Source organism: Mus caroli, unplaced genomic scaffold (genome assembly GCF_978045245.1).
Source record: "Mus caroli unplaced genomic scaffold, Mus_caroli_1 scaffold_20, whole genome shotgun sequence".
Classification (NCBI taxonomy): Eukaryota; Metazoa; Chordata; class Mammalia; order Rodentia; family Muridae; genus Mus; species Mus caroli.
In genome coordinates this window covers 31,718,833-31,742,903 of record NW_028227275.1, presented here as the reverse complement: position 1 = coordinate 31,742,903, position 24,071 = coordinate 31,718,833, and the positions used below count along the sequence as shown (strand labels likewise).

At 39.7% G+C, this 24,071-nt stretch overlaps 1 protein-coding gene across 1 annotated transcript in view; it reads left to right on the top strand.

Moving 5' to 3' along the window:
* Positions 1-23,583, top strand: part of Jak2 (Janus kinase 2) — a 62,474-nt gene extending 38,891 nt beyond the window's left edge. The window contains exons 13-25 of the mRNA XM_021151607.3: positions 489-623; positions 4,162-4,249; positions 4,973-5,100; positions 5,749-5,887; positions 7,536-7,687; positions 7,835-7,985; positions 8,725-8,861; positions 10,151-10,340; positions 10,845-10,969; positions 11,185-11,357; positions 20,151-20,268; positions 21,424-21,537; positions 22,249-23,583. Coding sequence (XP_021007266.1) covers positions 489-623; positions 4,162-4,249; positions 4,973-5,100; positions 5,749-5,887; positions 7,536-7,687; positions 7,835-7,985; positions 8,725-8,861; positions 10,151-10,340; positions 10,845-10,969; positions 11,185-11,357; positions 20,151-20,268; positions 21,424-21,537; positions 22,249-22,356 — 1,758 coding nt within the window. The 3' untranslated portion in view covers positions 22,357-23,583. The remainder of the gene's footprint in view (positions 1-488; positions 624-4,161; positions 4,250-4,972; positions 5,101-5,748; positions 5,888-7,535; positions 7,688-7,834; positions 7,986-8,724; positions 8,862-10,150; positions 10,341-10,844; positions 10,970-11,184; positions 11,358-20,150; positions 20,269-21,423; positions 21,538-22,248) is intronic.
* Positions 23,584-24,071: the final 488 nt, after the last annotated feature.

Here is a 24,071-nt window from a genome sequence, read left to right as displayed (position 1 = left end):
TGGGCCACACAGGAGAAAGAAAAAGAGAAGTGGGAGAGGGAGGAATGGGGCGGTGAGGACACCCCAGGTAACAGAAGCACACGGGGATTCATTCTGTAGCCTTCTGAAGGGCAGCTGGTGAGTGGTCAGAGACAAATCAGGCTCCTGCCTCTACACTGTCCTGCCTTTGTACTGTACGAGGAGGAAAACCTAGGAAGGATCGTTTGTTAACAAATTTAGGCAAAGGCTGACTCTTAAGGAGTGCAATAATTGTAGCCATTGCAGGAGACATGAAAGTACAGTAGTCAAAATATATTTTATTAATCTTTGTTTTTTGTTTTTAATTATTACTTAAGAAGAGTAGAGAATTTCAAACCTCAAATTTAGGTTCATTTTTGAAATGTTTATCATTTTTAAAAACATTTCGTCATTGAATATGTTTTCTATTTTCTAATTCCTTACTTCATCCGTCTTTGTTCACTTCCCACTTTCCTCTTTTTCTTTTAAAGAATGAAAGTCTTGGCCAAGGTACCTTTACAAAAATTTTTAAAGGTGTAAGAAGAGAAGTTGGAGATTATGGTCAACTGCACGAAACGGAAGTTCTTTTGAAAGTCCTAGATAAAGCACATAGGAACTATTCAGAGGTGTGTATGTTTGTTGGATTCGTCACTTGGCTTTTTACACTCTGCAAGTGTATGCATTCATAAGCACATCAGATGCCTGTGAGACTTCAAAATTATAAAATTGTATGCTTTTATTGCATATATCAATTATGCATAAAATAGGTTTTATTATGATATATTTATTTCAAGCGTTTGGTCTGTTACCTTCTCATGTCTCCCTCCCAGTGATCCTCTTTCTCATTCCAGCTACCGTCTGTTCTACTGTTTCATCTTTGAGTGACCTAGTGAGCTTTATTAGGGCTGCTTACATGAGTGTGGGTGACGGTTGATTTACAGGAATATACTCACCTTACCATTAAAGCAATATGTCTCCATCCCCTGTCAGCCAGTAAACTCCTTAGGGAGTGGCAGGTCACGTGAGCTCCTCCTTCCTCCACGGAAGAGTAGTGAGAGGCCTCATCTTGTATGTATATGGCCAGGTAAACAAGCTGCTTTAAGTTCAAGAGTGCACCATCCATGTGAAGCCCAGAGTGGTTGTTCATACCACCCTTCTTCCTGCGGGCACACGATTTCTCCTACAGTGGTCCTTGTAGGGCATATATATTACTTACTTTCCCATTGCCGTGATAAACACTACAACCAAAAGCAAATTATAAAGGTGTTTATTTTCACCTGCAATTCCAAAAGGGTAAGAGTTCATCATAACAGAGCAGGCGTGACCTGGTGACAGGAGGAGCAGGAGCAGTGAGAACTGGAAGTGTGAAGCAATGGTAGCCTTTCAAGACCATCCTCAATGAACTCCCTCCTCTAGCATAATCTCCCCAGACAGCACCACCAACAAAACCTAAGTGTTTGGATACATAGCCATATAGGGGACATTTCTTAGTCACAGAGTGGGTGATCTAGATGTCTTATTTATGGCTGGAATTTGAAAGTCACTTATTCTCAGTACTTGGACAAGTTATCAGTCTCTGAGGTCACTGCTGACCACTGCAGAAAGAAGCTGGTCAGGACCAAGGCTGACAGCAACACTGGTCTGTGCGCAGAGACCGTTGTATTCGGGGCCGTGGGATGGAGAGCCCGTGCTCATGTGGCAGGACAGCAGCAGTAGCTGCACTGCTCGGGCCTACGACCTCCCCAGTCACAAACGTCTGGCCAGCTTTAAGGTTCCAGACCTGAATTCCTCCAGCGAAGCAGGTCTCAAATCTAATCAAAACGCAACCCGTTAAAAGACATGTCACCATCGAGCTGTTAGGGGCATCTTGTCTGGCTGATTGGTATTGCTGTGTACAGGAGCCATCACTGAGTAAGACTGTTTGTGACAGTTTTGGCCTAGCAGCCAGCCCCGCGAGGGCTGCAGACCAGGGAGGAAGCTTCCAGCCCAGTTCTGGCATGACTTACTTATGTCCTGTGACTCAGATGTGTGGCATCTTCAGCAATAGGCTCTCACAGTCTAGCCTGGTGCACAACCAATAGGCATGGTAATTGTGTGTATTGCCTGGAGGGCCTCAGGCCTCACTGGCCAACCATGTTTAAGGAGGTATCCCACCCCTGGTGCTAGGATTACCACTCACCAACCCATGGCTTCTGGGAACAGCTTTATCTATAGTACAAGATCCCTCTGTTCAGACTCCTGTGGTTTTTAGTTTAGTTTTAGTTATCTTACAGATACCTGATTTACTTACAGATTTTCACACATTAGTTTTTCTTGACTATCCCCTCCCCTTCCTGCCCCTCCTCCCCTCCAGCTTTCAGTCTTTTCATTTCTAGCCTTCCCTTCTACTTTTATATCTATACATTCTGTTACCCCCTCTTCCCTCTCATGAGCTCTTTGCTTATATTTAGACTCTATACATACATGTATATTCACATGCATAACAATTAGAAAGTAGGGTTCATATAAAAGAGAACATATGGTATTTATTTCTTTGAGCCAAACTGAGTTACCTCACTTAATACTGTTTTTTTTTCCAGTTCCATCTGTTTTTTTTTTCCAGTCCCATCTGTTTTCTTTCAAACTTAATGATTTTCTTTTCTTTATGACTAAATGATATGTCATTGAGTATATGTATTTTCATTATCCAGTTGTCAGTTAATGGGCCTTGAGGCTGATTCCATTTCCTTGCTGTTGTGAATATAGCAACAATACGTATGGATATGGAGGGATCTCTATAGTAGGATACACAGTCCTTCGGGTTTAAGCTCAGAAGCAGTATAGCCGGGTCACATGGAAGTTCTGTTTTTAGGGGTTATGTGGGGCTTATGTCTGTATGTAGGTGTGTGTGCTAGAGATCAACACTGGGTGTTTTTATTCCTCTCCACCTTACTTGTTTTAGAATGTATTTATTCTGTACATAATTTCATGCATATATAATGCACTCGGTTAGAGTGCTGTTGAGGGCACCCGACTCGATTCTATAAAATATCTATAAAATAGAATATTGCCCTCAGCAGCAGTCGCTATCCAGAAATGACCCTCAGTGAGAAGAGAGCAGCGCTGAGACTGTAAACCGTCTCCCCACAAGCACTCATCACTTTAAGAAGTAAAGGAGCACTGACAGTCTGTATGTGTGGACCATTAGTTGTCATGGGTATGTGGAAGGAAAAAGGAAGACCCACCCTGGACTCCTGGGTGGCGCTGGGGGAGGAGGAGGAGCTTAAAGTGGGAATGGAGAGAGAAGAGGAGGGGAGAGCACTTCTGGCAAAGGGCAGACTACAGGAGAATGCTAAAGTGATGACGAAAGGGTCTGTGTCCCAGGAGGCTGAGTGCACATCTGCACAGCAAAGCAGGCTGGCTTCTTTGAGAGAAAAAGAGTAAAAGAAAGGAGTGAAGAAAAATATTCCTGCAGAGCAGGGACAAGCTGGCCTGCTGATAACATTGTGTATTAAACAAAGATGTTTAGCAGAGAAAGGCCTGGATGGGAATACACAGAATGGAAACTGACTGGCCAGGCACTGCATTCCCTCATCAGCTCCTATCAAAATTGTGACTTTTTTTAAAATTTTTTTAAGAGGAGCATCAATGACTACATGATGAGGAGACTACAGAACATTTGAGAATTTTATTAATTTCTTTATTTTTACTTTATGTCATGGTTGTTTTGCATGTATGTATGTCTGTGTACCATATACGTGCTTAGTGTCTGTGGAAGTCAGAAGAGGGTATAGGATCCTTTGAAACTAGAGTTACAAGCAGTGGTTAATGGCTCTGTGGGTGCCAGGAGCCATCTTTCCAGCCTAAAATTAGTAGAATTTTAAAAATAATGTTAATGCATTACTTGCTTTCAGTGTTGTGTTATAGGTATAGTTAAATCTTTACATATACTGAGGCTACTCCCTTTAAATGTAGCTACTCGGAGCCTTACAGACTCCTCCACGGTCTCATCTACGTAAGAATAAGCTTGGAGGACACCAAACTAAAAAGACCCCATTGTCCAGCTGAGAGTAGGACACACGCCGGTTCTCTTAAGTCAGGGGGTTTCTTTCTGAGTTCTGTACACTTACAGACTCATTGGACAGACTTTCCTTCATGTTTCTTGTCTCCCTCTGCCCCCTCTAGTCTTTCTTCGAAGCAGCAAGCATGATGAGTCAGCTTTCTCACAAGCATTTGGTTTTGAATTATGGAGTCTGTGTCTGTGGAGAGGAGAGTAAGTAAAGCCACCTGCTTGTCTTTGTCAATGTCATAACCTGTCTCGGAAGCCTTCTCATTTAGGACGACAGTAGATGTCAGCAAAACCTTGGACTTACAGATGTTGTTGAACTTGAAAGCACTATGGGACTGTTCAGTTATATCTTGTGAAACAAACAAACTGGTGTTTAAAGCTAAAATGTAGACTAGAGTTAATATGTCTTGCTAAAGCCCAGGTGACGGATGAGGATTACAGTAAACAAATACAAGCTTTTGTGTGCACATAACAATACAGATTATGGGTGACTCGTGTAACCCTGGAGCAACTGGTCCTTTCAGTACTAACTGACTTGGAGTTATGAAAACAAAGCATATATATGATAGGTTGAATTATTAATGAAACTGAAGTGACTGAATATTGGCACTAGGTAGGTTCCCCAGTTATGCTGGAGTATGTATATTTATACTATATAATAAATAGCATGTTATATATAAAATTATATGTTAGGTATACATTATTTAGCATCCTACCTCTTACTGTTGTGAATAAGCCAAAAACAAAAGTACAGTGGTGTGTATGTATTGTTTCCCTTATGTTAGTACAGTTTGTTTAATTTAATTTATTTGCCTGTTGTATCTACAAGTAACCTAAGTACTTTGAAATTTTGAATTATGCATTTTTAATTGGATGTATACTTGGGTGTATAAGTGGATGTATATCATTACCTATATTTTGATGCAGACATTCTGGTTCAAGAGTTTGTAAAATTTGGATCACTGGATACATACCTGAAGAAGAACAAAAATTCCATAAATATATTATGGAAACTTGGAGTAGCTAAGCAATTGGCATGGGCCATGCATTTTCTAGTAAGTAATTCCTGAATTCTCTTTAACAAACTAAAACTCCCCGTTCTGTTTTGTAAAAGTACTATACATATCTTAACCTGGCAACCAGGAAGTCTTGGGATGGGTGTCAAGTCATTCAGTGTGTCAGGCATTGAAAGGGATAGGTATGCACATGGAGGTATTGCATGAGCTCTGAAAGTCAGCGCTGCCTCCACTAACCTCCTGCAACTACTGTAGACACCCGTAGTTTATATCACTTGAGTTTATAGATGCATATGGTGCTGCTGCACTGGCAGAAAACAGGCTGCGGTATTTGCAGGCATTGAACAGTGTACAGTGAGAAAGCAGTATTGGCAGGTTCACACTGCCAGAGTGCCTTCCAGTTGTTAGTGTACCTTTACTGAACCAGAAGTTGTCAGCTACCACCTAGAGGTGCTTATCACTTAGAGTCTCCTTTGAAAAGTGATGCTCATTTCTTTGTGGGTGTAGATGACTGCATCCGTTAAAGAAACTGAAGACTTCCTTTTACTCTCTAAAGTACACCCCACATCAGTCTTAACTGTGCTGTGTTTTGTCCTCTTTAAATCTGCACTGTAGTTTTGGGCATATTATATGTGCACACACATTTGTATATTGATATTTGAGTGCATGTACATTTATCTTTAATAGGAAGAAAAATCCCTTATTCATGGGAATGTGTGTGCCAAAAATATCCTGCTTATCAGAGAAGAAGACAGGAGGACGGGGAACCCACCATTCATCAAACTTAGTGACCCTGGCATTAGCATTACAGTTCTACCGAAGGACAGTGAGTTCCGGGCCAGCTGCGCTCAGCATTCTTAAATGTTGTTTCGGTGGTACCATGAAGATCATGTTAATTTTCCTTTCATCCTAGTTTATTACTGTTTTTGCTTACTAATGACATTTAGCTACTACTTCTAGTAATTTAAACTGTTGTGGTTAAATTGTGACTATGTTCATTTCTCCTTTTGTAAAAAAGTACGTTACTGGGCTGGAGAGATGGCTCAGCGATTAAGAGCACTGACTGCTCTTCCAGAGGTCCTGAGTTCAGTTCCAAGAAACCATATGGTGGCTCACAACCATCTGTAATGGGATCAGATGCCCTCTTCTGGTGTGTCTGAAGATAGCTACAGTGTACTCTTATAAATAAAATAAATAAATCGTTTTTAGAAGTGTTCTACCATACACTGAAGTATTTCTTCTGTGCATCTATCTGTATGGAGGAGGCCTGCATGTGGCACAGCACATGTGTGCAGTCAGAGGGTAGCTAGTGGGAGGTAGCCCTCTCCTTCCACCATGAGGCCTTAGGGCTGCACTTCTGTTCTTGAGCTTGGCTGCAAACACCTTTGTCCACTTAAGCCATATTGCTGGCTGTATTCTAACTAATTTTCTGCCTGAATCTTCTCAATTAAGAATCCATATTAATCAGATATTGTGCATTAGTGTATAATATTCTGGTTTAGCCAATGCTACTTAACTTTGATAGCTGGCTGAAAAGGACACCTATCGTCAGACAGTAGTGCAGAAAGGAAAACCTCACAGGGATTTTTAGATCTGCATTTGAGGAAATTTACCTTTCAGAATGAGAAGTTAAATTGAAAATTATATAGTAAAGGAGAGAGGAACTAATGAACTATTAAACCTCCTCCATATGTAGAAAAATAATCTATATTGCTTTACCAACAGGTAGAATAGTATCCTCATTTTCTTATCTTTTTCTCTTTATCAGAGTCCTAACAGAGAGATTTATACTGCTGCTTCCTTCCTTAGATACGTTCTTTGCAGTGGTGTTCAGGACTACTGAAACTTTATTTGGGAAATTCCATGATTTGAACATTACTCAGTCTGCCAATTCCATACTGAGACTGTTTGATATAATTTAATCGTTTGTCTATTGTAATGATGTTGGGCCTTGCTTATCTGCCAGTCACAATGACCTCTGCTGCTAAGTTGTTAAAACACCCATCAACAATGTAACATTACTTATATGAGATATATGTGTGTATGTGTGCACGCACACACACACACACACTGAATATTGAGAGTAAATCTTAAACAAATTTTGCACGTTTCTTTCTGTGGTAGAGAGAGGCAGGACTAAGGGGAAGGCGATGGAAGTGGTGTGCCCAGTGAGACACTTTGGTTTAATGGAAAGAAGTTTAGTTGATCTAAAATCATTACACGGGATACTAATTCTGACAACACTCTTAAAACTATGTCTCTGTGGGAAATTCCCTCAGTTTTGTGGATCTGAATTGTCAAAGCTGAGTTACTGAAGTAGGATGTTAAGGTTCAGCCCTTAGACTTAGTAAACATAAGCCAGTCCCTGTACAGCTACGAAAGACTTGATTATTCAAGTAAGTTTGGAACTCTTCACATATAAAATAATGGTTGTGGAGCTTAATTAACGATAGTTTGTTCCTGTTGTTTCCAAGTTCTTCAGGAGAGAATCCCATGGGTACCTCCTGAATGCATTGAGAATCCTAAAAATCTAAATCTGGCAACAGACAAGTGGAGCTTTGGGACCACTCTGTGGGAGATCTGCAGTGGAGGAGATAAGCCCCTGAGTGCTCTGGATTCTCAAAGAGTAAGTTCATGTGGGCTGAAGGGAGAGGCACTCTGATTCCTCGGGGCTCTTCCATGGTGTGGTAGTTCCTGGCCCTTCTAATTGTGAAAAGAACGCGAAGTAACAGCACTGTGGAGTGTGTCTTACCATTTGGCCCTTTCATTATAGAAGCTGCAGTTCTATGAAGATAAGCATCAGCTTCCTGCACCCAAGTGGACAGAATTAGCAAACCTCATAAATAATTGCATGGACTATGAGCCAGATTTCAGGCCTGCTTTCAGAGCCGTCATCCGTGATCTTAACAGCCTGTTTACTCCAGGTGAGGACTAGTGGGGCCGTCTCCCCGGCCACTGACTTTCTATCTCTCTTGCTTTAACTGGATAGTTTCTCATTCTGTAGTTCCATCTGAGACAGTCTTTGATGTCTTGCCGTATATATGTCCTACATGACTGGGCAGTCTTTATTTTTTAAAAAGATATTCTTGCCGTTTATAACCTAATTTTATTTACTTGTTTATTTTGTGAACAAGAAAACTTAACCACAGAATTTATCATCTGTGTCTAAAACAAGAGCTTTTTAATTCATTGCATTTTTAGTTAATGAGAAGCAAGTTTACCTGATCACACATGTTAATCGGCTACATGGAGTTTGTAACAAGTCCCCCTTTGTTTTTTCTAGTTCCCATCTATTTTGTAATTGACTTGTTAGTGTAAACACTAGATAGGCTTACTTTTGTATGTCCCTACATCTGGAGTGCTGAAATAAAGGCACACCTGCCCCACAGCTAGCCGTTAGGACTTACCTCTCACTGCAGCAATTGAGTAGGACCTTACTTTGTGAATAGCCTGTTTAGGAAAACAGTATTTTACCTTTTGAAAAAAATCTATGTTGAAAGTCTGGGTAATAATTGAAGGCCCCTATGAATATAATCTAAATAATTTTGCATTTCCCTATGTTATTTAGTATTCTAAACTCGTTCTGTTTCTTACCTTGAATATCAGTTTTACCTAGAGAATGTATTTGACAATTTAATATAGTGTCATTCCTTATTTCTACAGATTATGAACTACTAACAGAAAATGACATGCTACCAAACATGAGAATAGGTGCCCTAGGATTTTCTGGTGCTTTTGAAGACAGGGACCCTACACAGTTTGAAGAGAGACACTTGAAGTTTCTACAGCAGCTTGGCAAAGTAAGCTGTCATAAGTTTTCAAATAGAATATAATCAAACATTGTGTTTTGGAAACAAAAAGGCTTTGGACTAGAGTTTCTAAATATACTTTTCACAAAAAATTTAAGGGTTTTTTTGTAGAGGAAAAAAGCTTATTTGTTGAATATTAGAGAATTTTCCTGTTAAATAACACTGTACTGAAGAGTACTTCAGGTCCTTTAGCATGCAGTGCACATTCAACATCTTTTAAGAGGATGGATATAAACTAAGGAGTACGTCCCAAACCGAAGGCACTCTGCGTCTCTCGCTTGGAAGGGGAAGTTAGTAGTTCAGAGTAAGTTAGGGTAAGCGAGGAGGAAACATTCAGTGTTCTGTTTGCTTTCCAACTTCATCTTGGGAGAAATAGTCTGAGTGCTTAGAGCGTAGGACCTTGAATGACCATGTTTACAAACAGAGGTTCCATTAAAAGGTTGCACACTCATACATAGCCTGTATTATACAGTCTAGACTGTATAACAAGATGAGAAAAGCCACAGTGCTTAGCCCACCCAGTTGTGGTGACATGCTCTCTTCCTTGTCTGTTTACCGGGATCTATACCATATCTCAGTATGAATTGGGTTTTGGCATAGATACAACATGAAGTCTTCACTGAGACCTTTACCTAAATGAGAAGTTTCAGTTGGATGTTCCTAAAACTAAACATTGAGGGTTACGGTAAAGTTAGCCTAACTGTGCTAATAAGTGACTGTTCCTTTTTCTTAGAATACTCTTGGGAATATTTGAGGCATATAGCCATCCAGAGAGGGAAAGTTCTGGACTTATTCTTGTTCGTATAATGGTGCCACCCTTGTGACCAGTTACCCTTTACCACTCTGTATAAGACACTACCGTATAAGACATTAGGGTTAGGCCTCCATTATATAACTCTGTGGGCCACACATACTCAGGCCGTAACAACCCTTGTTCACTGGCGGCAGAGTTAAGGTGCAGTGAGATAGACAAAAGGTTCCCGGAAGTCAGTTATAGAGACTTACCACAGCTCCTAGTGTAGCCTGATTTGTCTTTAGGAACTAGTGTTCACCACTTGTTTATCTTTTCCAAGAGTACTCCTTCATCTCAAGGAAGTTGTTTATAGGCATACTACCCAGTTTTTAAAATAATACTTCCATTTATTGCTCCAAAAGTTGTCTAACAGAAGCTGAGAATTCTTTCTACTGATTCTAGCAGCCAGCATTTTTTGCATATTTAGAAATTAATATCAAGTTGTCTTGGAAACGTTTGGCTTCCACCCTAATGGCTGTGTTGTTAGGGTAACTTTGGGAGTGTGGAGATGTGCCGCTATGACCCGCTGCAGGACAATACTGGCGAGGTGGTCGCTGTGAAGAAACTGCAGCACAGCACGGAAGAGCACCTCCGAGACTTCGAGAGGGAGATTGAGATCCTGAAATCCTTGCAGCATGACAACATTGTGAAGTACAAGGGAGTGTGCTACAGTGCGGGTATGTTGCCAGGCACACCTGTCTGCACTTCACAGCGTGTCTTTGTCATCCAGGTAGTATATTAGTCAGTGCCCGAGAGCGAGCCTTGGAGATTGTGCAGGGAGATCCGGGGCTGTAACTACAACAGTATTCCCGCTGGTTGGCTAATCATCCTTCTCACCACTCCCTTAAGGAAGAAGTGTTGACTTTTTTAACAAAATTAATTTCCTTATATAATCTATTAAAATGTTTTTATATTAGATACTTCTTATAATTGAAAAATATTCCTTAACCGCTTATATAGATTTGTAAAAATAATTAAAGGAGGTTTAAGAATATTTATAAAGCTTCTTTAAAAATGTGGATTGAAAACCTGTATTCCTAACTATTATATCACCTTTAACTTTTATCATCATGGACCCAGATTTTGTATATACTTAAATCAGTTACATAAAGCTTTTTTCCTAGTATTTAATCAGTGAAATACAGCACAGGAAAACATTGTGTTCCTTTTGTATTTAAAAGGTCGGCGCAACCTAAGATTAATTATGGAATATTTACCATATGGAAGTTTACGAGACTATCTCCAAAAACATAAAGAACGGATAGATCACAAAAAACTTCTTCAGTACACATCTCAGATATGCAAGGTACCCACCATCCCACATGTCTCTTATAGATGAAATAAACATGGTGAACTAACTCAAATCATACAAGCTTATTCTTTTTTTTTTTGGTTTTTCGAGACAGGGTTTCTCTGTATAGCTCTGGCTGGCTTATTCTTAACTAATAAAGAGAACTTGTAGGAATTCAGCCCTATAAATTATATTTATATGACTACTAAAAATGTGTCTTTTGGTGATAGGGCATGGAATATCTTGGTACAAAAAGGTACATCCACAGGGACCTGGCAACAAGGAACATATTGGTGGAAAATGAGAACAGAGTTAAAATAGGAGACTTCGGATTAACCAAAGTCTTGCCCCAGGACAAAGAATACTACAAAGTAAAGGAGCCAGGGGAAAGCCCCATATTCTGGTGAGTACAGCGGCTTTTGGTGTAATGGAATGAGACGTTAGAGGGCTTGCTTCAAACTTCAATCTTACTGTTACTAAATGTATAATATTTAATCATGTTCAGTTTAGCACTTTTCCCAATAATAGCAATATTTATCCTATGCTTTGTATTGAGCTAATTTGTATTGAGCTAAATGCACCTCATGTATTATCTCAAACAATCCTTTTTTTTTTTTTTTAAAGGTTTATTTATTATTATATATAAGTGCACTGTAGCTGACTTCAGACACACCAGAGGGCATCAGATCTTATTACGGATGGTTGTGAGCCACCATGTGGTTGCTGGGATTTGAACTCAGGACCTTCAGAAGAGCAGTCAGTGCTCTTAACCGCAGAGCCATCTCTCCAGCCCCCTCAAACAATCCTTTTTAAAAAGGAAAACAAGTAGTTGTGAGCCACCTGGTGTCGACTCTGGGGATTGAACTGGGTGCTCTGGGAATGGAACTGGGTCCTCTGGGAATGGAACTGGGTCCTCTGGGAATGGAACTGGATCCTCTGGAAGAGCCGTATGTGATCTCAGCTGCTGAGCCAGCTCTCCAGCCTCTCAGGGTTCCTTATTGCAACCCACAGAGAATGTATATTCCTATGAGTATTAGAGATGCAACAGTCCTAACCTGAAAACCCAGAATCAAAAGGCACTAAGCATGAGGCATCTCAGGTGCTGACGTGGTTCTCAGCCTCAGATTTGCAGTAGGGAAGCTTCACTCACAGACATTTTATGTAAGAAAATGTCCCAGAATCTGAAAAGCTCTGAAACCAGAAGCACTTCTCATCTCACGCATTTCTGACAAGGCCCCATTTAATTAGGAGGGAACTTACTGTACATGTAAGCTAAGTAGCTTGCCCAATGTGTATGACTAATAAATTGTAGCACTGGGATTCAAACTCAGTCTGATCTTAGCATTTACACTTGCAATCTTTCTAGATCATGAAAATGTCATAACCTGGCATTAATTAAATACTGGATTTATAGTAGTTAGGTATTAGAAGTAATTTTTGATCTTTAATTAAAATTGTCAGGAACATTCATAACTTATTTTACTTATTTAAATATTTTATTAGCATTAATTATACATAAGAGTAGGTGTCATGACACTTTTCGTGTCACATTTACTCTCTGCCTCACCCTCATCTCCAGCTGGCCTCTGTTCTGGAGTGGGCTGCTTGTTTCCATGACAACCCAGGGGCTTTGGTTAGGCTTTGATTATAGGAGGATAGGTGAGGGTTTGGACTTTCTCAGCAGTTCCTCTGCTTAAAATATTTATGTGAACCCATAAGCTCCTCTCTGTATTTAATGATGGAGTGCCAGGCCCAGCTTTATGTGAGTAATCAGAGCTGCTATGAGCTCAAAAGAAGAGCTGCTGCTGACCACCGGGAACAAACTTCTCACACTCAGGCTGACAGCAGCACTGTGTCCCGGCATAAACAGTTATATAGAAGGTAATATAATGGGCCCAGGCCCATTCACCAGAGGAATGGCCGCCAATTCATCAGAGGAATGGCAGTAGCACACACACACACACACACAAAGTTTCAGTGTGTTCATTTAGGATGCATTTTGTCTTCTAGGAATGCCACAATGAACTACTTTTTGTTTTATATACCATTCCAATAGAATTTCTGGCTTATTTCTCTGCTGAAGTAATACTATTAAGCAGTATTGTTTGAATCAAAGGATGGTGTTTAAAATTTAGAAAAAGTAATACAAAGAATACAACTGTCAATTTATAAGTATTGTCTAAATTTTTCCAGTTATTTTAAAAATATCAGTTTGCTAGCGCTAACTTCACGGGTCATCCATATTTCTGGGTTATGTTTATTTAAGGCTCTAAACTTACAGCTCATCTTTGTTATAGTAAACTATTCTGAAAGAATTTTGGTTAAAATATTTAGAATAAGTGTTTCCACGTAAGTTTATCGGCATTATAACTGTGTTTTAAAGGAAGAGGTCCCTTTCCCCTCTACTTTAGAGACGTGATGATTCACATCACTGTAAGATACAGGTGTATATAGGTGAGTGCTTTCTCAGGAGGACTCTCCTTACTCAGGAAACAAGGCCAACAATTGACAAGTGGGACTTCATGAAGTTAAAATTATTTTCCTTGTCTTCTGTGTGGACAAGGAAACAATCAAGTTAAAAGCACCCTCCAGAGTAGGAGAGAATCGTGGCTAGCTGTGCATCTGACAGAGAATTAGTATCTAGAATATACAGAAGACGAACACACTAACCGCCAAGAAAGCAGCCCCTCACTAAGTCCTTGCAAGGGAGATGGAGTGAATGGCAGCAGACTAGGCGTGGTGAGTAGTAGACCTAGAAAGAGACTGAGCCCTGCCCTGACTTGAATGTGTCCGTCCCAAAGGGTGGGAGGCCTTGAGAATGTAGGCAGGGCTGGGGGTTAGCTCAGCTCAGGGTAGATCAGCTCTGCTTTCCTCTAAACTTTCCCTTTCCTCACAAAAGACCAGGATCTGATTATGCCTTCCTTGGGAAGAGACTAAAGACACTTTTAAAAGAAAAACAGGAAATGTGCAGAGGTCTGGTGAGAAACTCTGTGCATGATGTAATAACCTGGAGGTGTTGTTCAGTAGACACTGTGTAAGGTGAGCAATGAAAGGCTTTATCATGCTGAGCTCTTATTTCAGACAGCATCTGATTCTGGTCTAGAAAGCAGGTCTGTGTGGAGTCCCTGGTATCCTATTTTGAAAGCAAAATATTTCATAGAGATACTATGACTATTTGCCTGTCAGCTTTCATTTTTATAAGGATCTAACAGAATTTTTCAAGACTACAAGGCATTTTTTAATCAAACCAGTCATTAAAGAAACTTGCAAATATTTAATTTATGTCAACACATAATATGTTTTTAAAGAAATAAGATGTTTTTATATTTTAATATAAAGATCTAAAATGGCACATATCATTAGATACAACCCATTGAAACAAAAGCTTTAGGGGCGCTGTGATAATTTTCAAGTGTTTTAAGGGAGTCTGAGGCCTGGCTTGTTACAGGGAGGCAGCTTAGTTAAGCACATTTACAGAAGTCTGCATCACTGTTACTAAAACGTGTGTGGAGATGTTGTACCCATTAGAAAACATAAATTATGATATTCTATCTCATAGAAATTTTATATTATTCCTTTACTTCTTACGCTTTTATTTGTACTTCCTTTTTCACCCCAAATTGGGCTTTAAAAATTACATTTGGTACTTGGAAAAATTCTAATCATCTAGGCCTTTTGAAATCAGAATATTTGAACTGGATTTCCCTGTGACCACAAAGTTTTTCTTCCCGGTGGATTATTAAAATACAAATACTTTATATTTAAGTTACTCAAGTTATTTAAATACAGCAGTCCAATGCCATGTGAATAAGGCACAGATTTGGATAGCTGTTTAAAAAGTTTATTGTAGACATTTTCAATCAAGTATTTAGGTCGGCAGTTCTCAGCCTGTAGGTAGTAACTTCTAGAGGAAGGTCAAACGACCCTTTCACAGGGGTCACCTAAGACCATCAGAAAACACAGATATTACATTACTATTCATTAGTATTCATTGCTATATATATATATATATATATATATATATATATATATATATATAGTTACTAGTAGTAACTATTACTACTATTATAGTAGCAAAATTACAGTTATGAAGTAGCAGTGGAAATAATGTTATGGTTGGGGTCACCACACCGTGAGGAACTGTTCTTAAGGATCACACATTAGGAAGGATGAGAAGCACTGGTTTAGGTGAGTGCATCAGTAGTCATGGCAACAGACATACTTTGTTCATTTTACATCTTTATAAGTGGAAATACAGAGAAAACTGTATTTCAATAGATGGAAGATTGGCTACAACAAAATACATTTTTATAATTCCTGGACAACTAAAACATATACAATGAGTCAGTACTAAAATTATCTACTCTTAACTGAAAATGTATTTTTTTCTCACTAGTATTGAAAACAAAGAATAAAACCAACTTGACTGTCAGAAATGGATTTAGTAGCTAATCTGTAGTTACTCTTTTCTCTTCATTTCTGGGAAGAAAAAACAAAATAGTTTTGAGTTAATTAAAATGTCTCTATTGAACTATTGTAGTGATACTTTATTCGAACTGATCTATTCAGAACTTGGAAAAACAGATTGTCACTCATTTCAAATAAAGTACAATGTTTTAATAATACCTTTTATTATATATAATTAAACAGATCAAGTTTAAAAGATTAAGGGTTCTTTGCCTTTAAAAAAATTATTGTTGTTTAGAATAGCCATCCTGTAACCCATCTGCAACACCGTACCTTATTTACCCCACCTGACCCCCAAAAGACTTACTTTCTAACAGAGAAAGTCTTGGCTCAGTTTTCTTCCTGGCCAAGAACTATCTTTTGTTCAAGTGTGTGTGTGTGTGTGTGTGTGTGTTATGTGGAAACTCAAAGTTAGCATCAGGTTTTCTTTTCTTTTTTTTTTTTTCCGAGACAGGGTTTCTTTGTGTAGCCCTGGCTGTCCTGGAACTCACTTTGTAGACCAGACTGGCCTTGAACTCAGAAATCTGCCTGCCTCTGCTGGGATTAAAGGCGTGCGCCACCATGCCTGGCTAGGTTTTATTTTCTATTCATCTTTCTGCTTTAGTTTTTGAGATAAGACTAAACACAGAACTTGCCTTTTTTGCCAGCAAGTACCCAGATCTGCCTGTTTTCTTGTCCCTCTGTGCTTGGGTTATAGGCTGCTCTCCCTGGCTTTTTACATGAGCTGGGGATCCGAACTCATACCTTTTACAATGATCACCTTACCCACAGAGTCATACCTGCCAGTGAAATATTATTTTGAAAAACTAGCAGTAGTAGGCCAGTGAAGTGGCTCACCTATAAAGGTGCTTGCTGTATTGACTTGAGTTAATCCCCAGATCCATGTAGAAAGTGGAAGGAGAGACCCGGATCTTCACGGTTGTCTTCTGACCTCCATGGGCACACGTGCTCTGTACCCGCATCCCCATCATGTGCACCGACACAACAGCAAATGCAGACATGCTGGTAGGAGCACACAGAAGGTCCAGTGAGTGGTTCCTAGCATCAGCAATCCAGAATCGCACAGAGAATATGTGCTTCTGTAGTCGTCATGAAGCCAGTGAGACATGCTGCAGAGCCCGTCCTGTGTGATGCTCTTTCCTGACGTTTAAATGCATGCCTTAGTTTTCTTTTGGTCATGGTAAAAATCACCAAACAATATAAGCTTTGGCACCTGGCTTCCTGAGTATGTGGAGACGTAAGTCCCGAGGGCGGGCGGTTAATATGAACATGAGTAAGACACATTGTTCATCGAGTCTTTCCACATCATCGTGTTCTTCCATGGAGGAAGGTGGAAGGGCAGGCGCCACGCAGCCTGTTCTGGAGTTCCTGACTCTGATTCTCCAGCTACAATCCCCGTAGCCTCTTTCTCTAAGGAGCCCCCTTCCTATACTACATTGACCATTAAGTTTCAACACCTGAATTTTGGAGAGAACACAGTCAAATTCTAGCAAACAAAATTAAGATATGAAAGAAATCACATGCAGTTTTTAACCATAGAAGTTAGTCATGGTTTTTTTTTTTTAAAGCTTAATTTTATTTAAAAATCTTTGTCTTCCTTAATACTTTAATTATTCAAGATGCTGTTTCTCTTTCATCTGTTGGCGTGTTCCAGCACATTTTCGGGGTTGGTACTAAGAGCTTGAGGAAAAGTGCTTCTACTTCAGTATTGAAAAAAAAAAATGTTGGGGCTGGAGAGATGATGGCTCAGGGGTTAAGAGCACTTAGTGCTCTTCCAGAGGTTCTGAGTTCAATTCCCAGCAACCACATGATAGCTCACAACCATCTGTAATGGGATCTGATACCCTCTTCTGGTGGGTCTAAAGACAGAGACATTGTACTCATGTACATAAAATAAATCTTTAAAAAGAAAAAAAGAAAAATGTTGAAGCAGAATTTCACCCTACAGGGAAGGCTCGAGCTGTTCTTACTACAGACGTCATTTGGGCAGTCTTTGTGCATATTGGGTTACTCTGCAGTAGTCATAGGCTGTGGCCTAGGACTGTAATGATGGAGAGAGTAAGCTAGGAGACCATTCTGAAAAGACATGGTGGCTTATTACACACACCAGTGAGAGAGTTAAAAATAATTCCTGGGCCAACCAGAGGCTCAGCAGCAGGCCTGAGTTAGGTTCCTCAGGATCTGCATGGTGGAAGAAAACATAAACTCGTGGGTTGTCTTCTGACCTCCACGAGACATGTGCAAATAAACACATGTACACATAAATACAAAAAAAACGTAAACTATCTTTAAAAATTCATGAGAATCCTTTCTTGTGTATAGATTGTGATTCCATTTATTGTATAATCAAAGCCAAACACTCAGCAGGATTTGGGAAGATGGAGTTCTGTTTACCTGCAGGTATTTAATGTGGAAACAAGAGATATATTAGAGCCAAGAGAATGGACTGTGTGTTTAGGAGACTTCAGTAGAAGCATGGGCAAAATCTATAGGAAACATGGTAGCATGAGAGGGAGGGATTAAATGATAGAACTACAGGAAACTACATTTAGAAGAGAGAAAAGAAATGTTGGCAGAAATACAATTAAGGCCAACCCATTCTCTCAACTCAAAACCCATCTATGAAAGCAGGAGACAGAAAGGACCTATTGTTGAATAAGGATTAAGTACGTGTGTACTGTTGACGTAAACAATCCCCGTGTCAGAAGAGATCTCTGAGATGGAAAGAAATCTTACATTTTTCTGTACTCAGGCAGAAACAGCCCACTGCATACAAGTTTACTACACAGCATTATTCCTCCAGTGAAAGGACTTAACCGCACTGCTTGTCACACATAGTTCATCCTAAATCCCCTTGGTGACCGACCGTGTGACTCCCTGTGCCCGGTACTGGTCTCACCATACTGTGACATGGGCTAGCACTTGGAAAGAGGCTCTGGCCAACTTGGGTTCCTCCCCTCCCCAAGAAACCAGAAGAAAGGGGCATTGCCTTCTTTGATGATTTCCAAAAGACACAGTTCCTCGGTAATTGCTACATATGTTTCTGGATCATAAAACTGACAGTGGCTTTTAAGCAAGAGCATTTCAAAGAGACAAAATATACAAGTTCCCTAAATACTAACAAAAAAAGGAGGGAAAAAATCTTCCTCTTAAGACCCACAGAGAAAAGTCTTTTCCTGACTTGATTTGTCTTTGTCTGAGTAAAAGAGCATTATGTAATGAATGTACCCGGGGGTTGGCAGTATGTAACCAAGAAATTAATTACAAAGAGTGCTTTGCTAAAAACAAAACAAAACTAAAAACAAAGCAAAATAAAAACCCTAAAACTAGAAAACAAAAACATAAGAACAGGATGGCTGTAATCTCAGTACTTGAGAGGCTAAGGCTGGAATTTGAGTCAAGCTGGGTACATAGAAAAACCTGTCCAGCTTTTTGAAAGTAGGGACAAAAGCACTTTAGGATATAGGATAATAGCATTGTCTTAAGGAGATTACATTTTGCTAATAGAATAAAAAGCTATTAAAGGCGTGACGCACACCTTTAGTCCCAGCCCTTGGGAGGCAGAGGCAGGCGCATTTCTGAGTTCAAGGCCAGCCTGGTCTACAGAGTGAGTTCCAGAACAACCAGGGCTACACAGAGAAACGCTGTCTCGAAAAAACAAAAAACAAACAAACAAAAAAGCTAAGTACACAGATTCCATACTGGTTGCCTGTTTGTGTAGTACAACTGTAAGTCTAGATGTGTAATAAGCAGCCGATTCGTGAGCTTGACTACTTAGGGAAGGACTTGTGCAAGTAAAACTTAAATTAGGTTTTGAAGACCTAGGTTAAAGATTAAATAAATGTGATACACACACACACACACACTGGAGCCAAGGTTTCTGTGTAGTCCTGACTGTCCTAGAACTTGACTGGTCTTGAACTCACAGAGAGTGACGTGCCTCTAAGGCTTGTTCATGTTTTCTGTCTAGCCAGTCCAACAGGTCTCTGTAGCTATTTCTATAATAATGACATGTTATGGAACTACAAAACTCATGGTCCACTGCCCACCTCTGACTGGGATACCACTTTCCTGTGGCTTTGTATTTTCCGTGTTCTCTTCCATAATCACTCCCTTTCTGATCTTTTTTTTAGATTTATTTATGAACCTTATGTGTATAGGTGTTTGTCTGTATGTACATTTACACACCAGAAGAGGGCAGCAGACCCCATAGGACTATGGTTATAGATGGTTGTGAACCACCATGTAGGTTTCAGGAATTGAACTCAGGACTTCTGGAAGAGCAGCCAGTGCTCTTAAGCCCTGAGCCATCTCTTCAGCCCCTCCCCTTCTGATTCTCAAGGCTTCAAGTTACATTTCTGGCTAGAAACTTATTTCCTCCACCTATTTTTAATCTGGATTTCTTTAAAAGAACAACTTAAGAGCATCTCGCATTTCAGGTCCTAGAAAAACTTATCATTTAACACCTGGTGTGCCAACAACAGAAAAACAATGTGTTTAGGTTTTTGTGTGTCAGACGGTCTCGGGGCCAGGCTTTCTGATTTGTTAGGAGGACCCACTGTCAGCGTGTGTTAGATTCATAGCTGTCGTTCATCACTGGGGAGAACAGCGGAGCAAAGGCCAGATGGGAAAGGTCTGTGGAGCAGATCACAGGCCTTCTGTCCCCTTTGTTCCCCCCTCCATGTGTCACTCCATGAAATAACTCTTCTAAATGATTGCAATATTGCAGGTACGCACCTGAATCCTTGACGGAGAGCAAGTTTTCTGTGGCCTCAGATGTGTGGAGCTTTGGAGTGGTTCTATACGAACTTTTCACATACATCGAGAAGAGTAAAAGTCCACCCGTGGTCAGTGTGCTCCTTAGTAGCGTAGCTCCCCGAGCCCCCTCCTGCTGTTTAACTTTTGTTTTAAGCACACGAAAGGCATTATCCAAAGATGAGTAACGTGTTTAGGACCTAGTTTAGAACCCTGTTATTATTTATTTGGGGACAATATTCAATAATACCCAACAAAATAACTACAAACAACTAAATTCAGTGTATTCTCTTGTCCATTGTCTCTGTGACTGTAACAAAATACATGCTATTGAGTAAATTCATAAAGAAAAGCTCGCAGTTGTGGAGATTGAAACCCCATTATCAAACCAAGGACCCTTTGGGATCTTTACAACATGGCAGAGAAGCAGAAAGAGAACTAACTGCAAAAACCCATCACAAGGCAAGGCTTCGGCTGAGAGCCAGGAGAGCCAGCATTCTGCTTCCTGTACAGCAGCTCGCTCTCCCAGGAAGTGGAACCCACAGGGAGTCTGGTGTTATCCCTTACAGAGCCCGTCATTCCAGTGCTGCCAGGGCCCAGGCCTGGCATCGAAGTTACATTGAGTGTGCCCGTCTACTGTAGGAAGCATTATACAACCTAAAATAAACTTTTGGAAGTATATATATATATATATTTCTTTCAATATAGGGAAGTATGAAAAAAAATAAAAATTATTTTAATGAAATTACTCATAGATAACCATTTTAATATTGTAACATTTTCTTTCAGACTTATATATAAAAATGAAACTTTACAAAGAAGTACCTATTGTTTTAGTAACTGAGCTTTGTAGCTTCTTGTGAAGTCCTGTTAATTATTACATCGTTTCATAATATCTCACTTTATCTGTACTTACTGCAAGTATGATTTTAGTTATCCAGTACCATTCTGACATAAAGTTGCATATTTCTGGATAACCATTTACCATTTTTATACATAAATAAATACTTTGGTTTGTGGCTATCATGTTAGAAGAAGAGTGTACTTGTTAGTGAGAAGAAGAGCTGCATCAGGCTATGTATTCACGGCACTGAGAGGGCTGAATAATTCTCTATTCACATTATATATTTAATGAAATGTTACCAACATAATATAAAAATTCTTATATCTATTTTATCCTAATTTGCATTTGTTTTGTTAGTGTAATAATTATTTAGCAAGTCATTTAAAACGGGTTTCTGTTTCAGGAATTTATGCGAATGATCGGCAATGATAAACAAGGGCAAATGATTGTGTTCCATTTGATAGAGCTATTGAAGAGCAACGGAAGATTGCCAAGGCCAGAAGGATGCCCAGATGAGGTAACAAGCTTTAAAGTCATTCATTCATTCTTTTGTGTGTCTGTATGATATGTGTGCGAGAGTGTGTGTGTGTCTCTGTATGCATGTGTAAGAAAAAGGTGTGTGTGTATGTGTGGGTCCGTCTATGTATGTATGTATGGTTTGTGTGAATATTTTGAGTGTGTGTGTCTTGGTGTGGGTGTCTTGGTATTGGGGGGCGGGGCGGGGTGGGGCGGGGCGGGGTTGGGAGGGGAGGTGTGACTACAGGCATACATACCACAGTGCACATTGGGATCAGAGGGAAACCTTCCAGGGTTGGTTCTTGCCTTCTGCCTTGCTGAAACAGACTCTGTTGTTTCTGCTGCTGCGCTAAGCCCACCAGGCTGGTTGGTCCTCATGACTGCCTCTCGTGTCTGGAGTGCTGGAATTAGAGACTAGTGCTGTTTTGCTGGCTCCTTGCATGGTCCCAGGGACTGACTCTCATTACCAGGCTCTGTGTGCGGTCCTGTTTGTCTACTGAGCCATCTCCCTGATCCAACAATTTTTTTAATCCACAGTAATTATCCATTTTCTTTCTGTTTCATTGAAAACATACACAGATTTCTGTTTCGAGGCATAACCGTAGCATTATTATTGGCCTACGTAAATTAAGATTTCCAAATTCATATCATCCTCTAACAAGCGTGGTACTTTGGGTCACTCTCACTTTGGTTTCACTTTTTCACTGTACAGATTTATGTGATCATGACAGAGTGCTGGAACAACAATGTGAGCCAGCGTCCCTCTTTCAGGGACCTCTCCCTTCGGGTGGATCAAATCCGGGACAGTATAGCTGCGTGAAAGAGATGGCCTTCCCTCAGAGACCAAGCCGACTTCCAGAACCAGAACAAAGCTCTGTAGCCTCATGGCCGTGGACTTGTGTCTACACATCCTTATCATGATGCTAGCTAGGCAGAAGAAAATGTGACGCCGTCTGCTCAAAGCTTTGGAAACGCCGTGCGTTTGTTTCTACACCATCTGTAAAAACCACTGCTCAAGTCTGGCAGCATGCTTGTGGGCTGATGCATGGAGCTCACCACAGAGTCTGCATCTCCTCTGGCAGAAGAAGAAAATAGACAGTTTTCAACTCAGCTTTTTTGAGAAATGGAAAAAATTATAATGTAAATTTTGCAGTGTAGGAAATACACAGAACATACATGTACAGTTTTTACTACGTGGAGTGTATAATACTTTGGCCTCTTGTGTGATTTACATGAGGGCTGATGTTTGTTAATGTTTTCTAATTTTTCCATGGGTGATCTATAATAACTTCATGATACAAATTAAAATGCTCAGAAAATTAAATACCTTTTCTTTCTTGCTCATCTTTGCTGCTCTGTCAGGGCCTGTAGTTCCATGCCACTGTAAATATTTTTCAAAGCAAAAGGAACAAAAGTCTAGTTTTACTTGTATAGGAAATCTTCCTGACCCTAAAGAATTTTGAAATGGGACAATCTTACAAAGACACAGCACAATCTATTTTCTTATTTGTTTTCCTTGTGTTTATGGTAAATGTGTTTTTAAATAGAACTGTCTCCAACTTTTTCTATGACTATAATGAATAGCATCCTTTTATATTTTTGAGATTAAGAATGCCAGAAATACTTCCCTCCCTTGAACTGTTAACTGCCAATGAGATGTTTCAATCCCTGAGACTTGTCATTATACATTAAATTGAAGCATAAGCCATACATAATTTGTAAAAATGTACAAGCTCTTTAAGATGCTTACTGGGTTGGAACATGGTCAAAGACTGTGAGGGGTCTCCAGGTTTGCCATTACAGCTATAAGAGAAATGTCCTTTGATCAGAGTCTCCCAGACAGATGGGAAGGGAAGGGTGGTGGGCATATGCTGTTCATTCAAGAATACCAGCAGGCGTGTAATGCACATCTCGAGACGAGAAGAGAGAGCGTACATCTTTTCAAAGTATAAATAATTGTTATCATCCTTCGCGCTGCTCCCTCTTAGACAATGTCATGTCAAAAATAAAACAAGATTTTTGTGTGTTATTTATACAAGATTTTAAATATTTGGTAATTTGTTTAAAAATTCTGTTTTCAGTGGTGTGTTCTGTTTTTTAACTTGGACTTAAAGAGTTTTGGTTGTGCTGAAGGGACAAGCCTCTCACATCCTTTGAGGATTTTAGTAGGTAACATATATAGAAACCATCTATGGTGGTGAGACTAGTGGATTTTGTTTTTTTTTTTTAAATCTAATATGTATTTAATGGAAGTCAGATTTATTTTTATGTAATTTCTCAGATCTTCTCAAGGAAGTGTGTGTGTGTGTGTGTGTGTGTGTGTGTGAGAGAGAGAGAGAGAGAGAGAGAGAGAGAGAGAGAGAGCGCTACAGCATCTAGGATAAAAGTAGTGTATCATATAATACAATTGATCTGAGATTTTTGTACTAAAATTTAACATTTTCATAAAAGACTAACATTTTACTTATTTTTAAAAATTGTAATATAAACTACATTTTGTTAGGCTTTTAAAAATATTTGAACTTTACTTTTAAA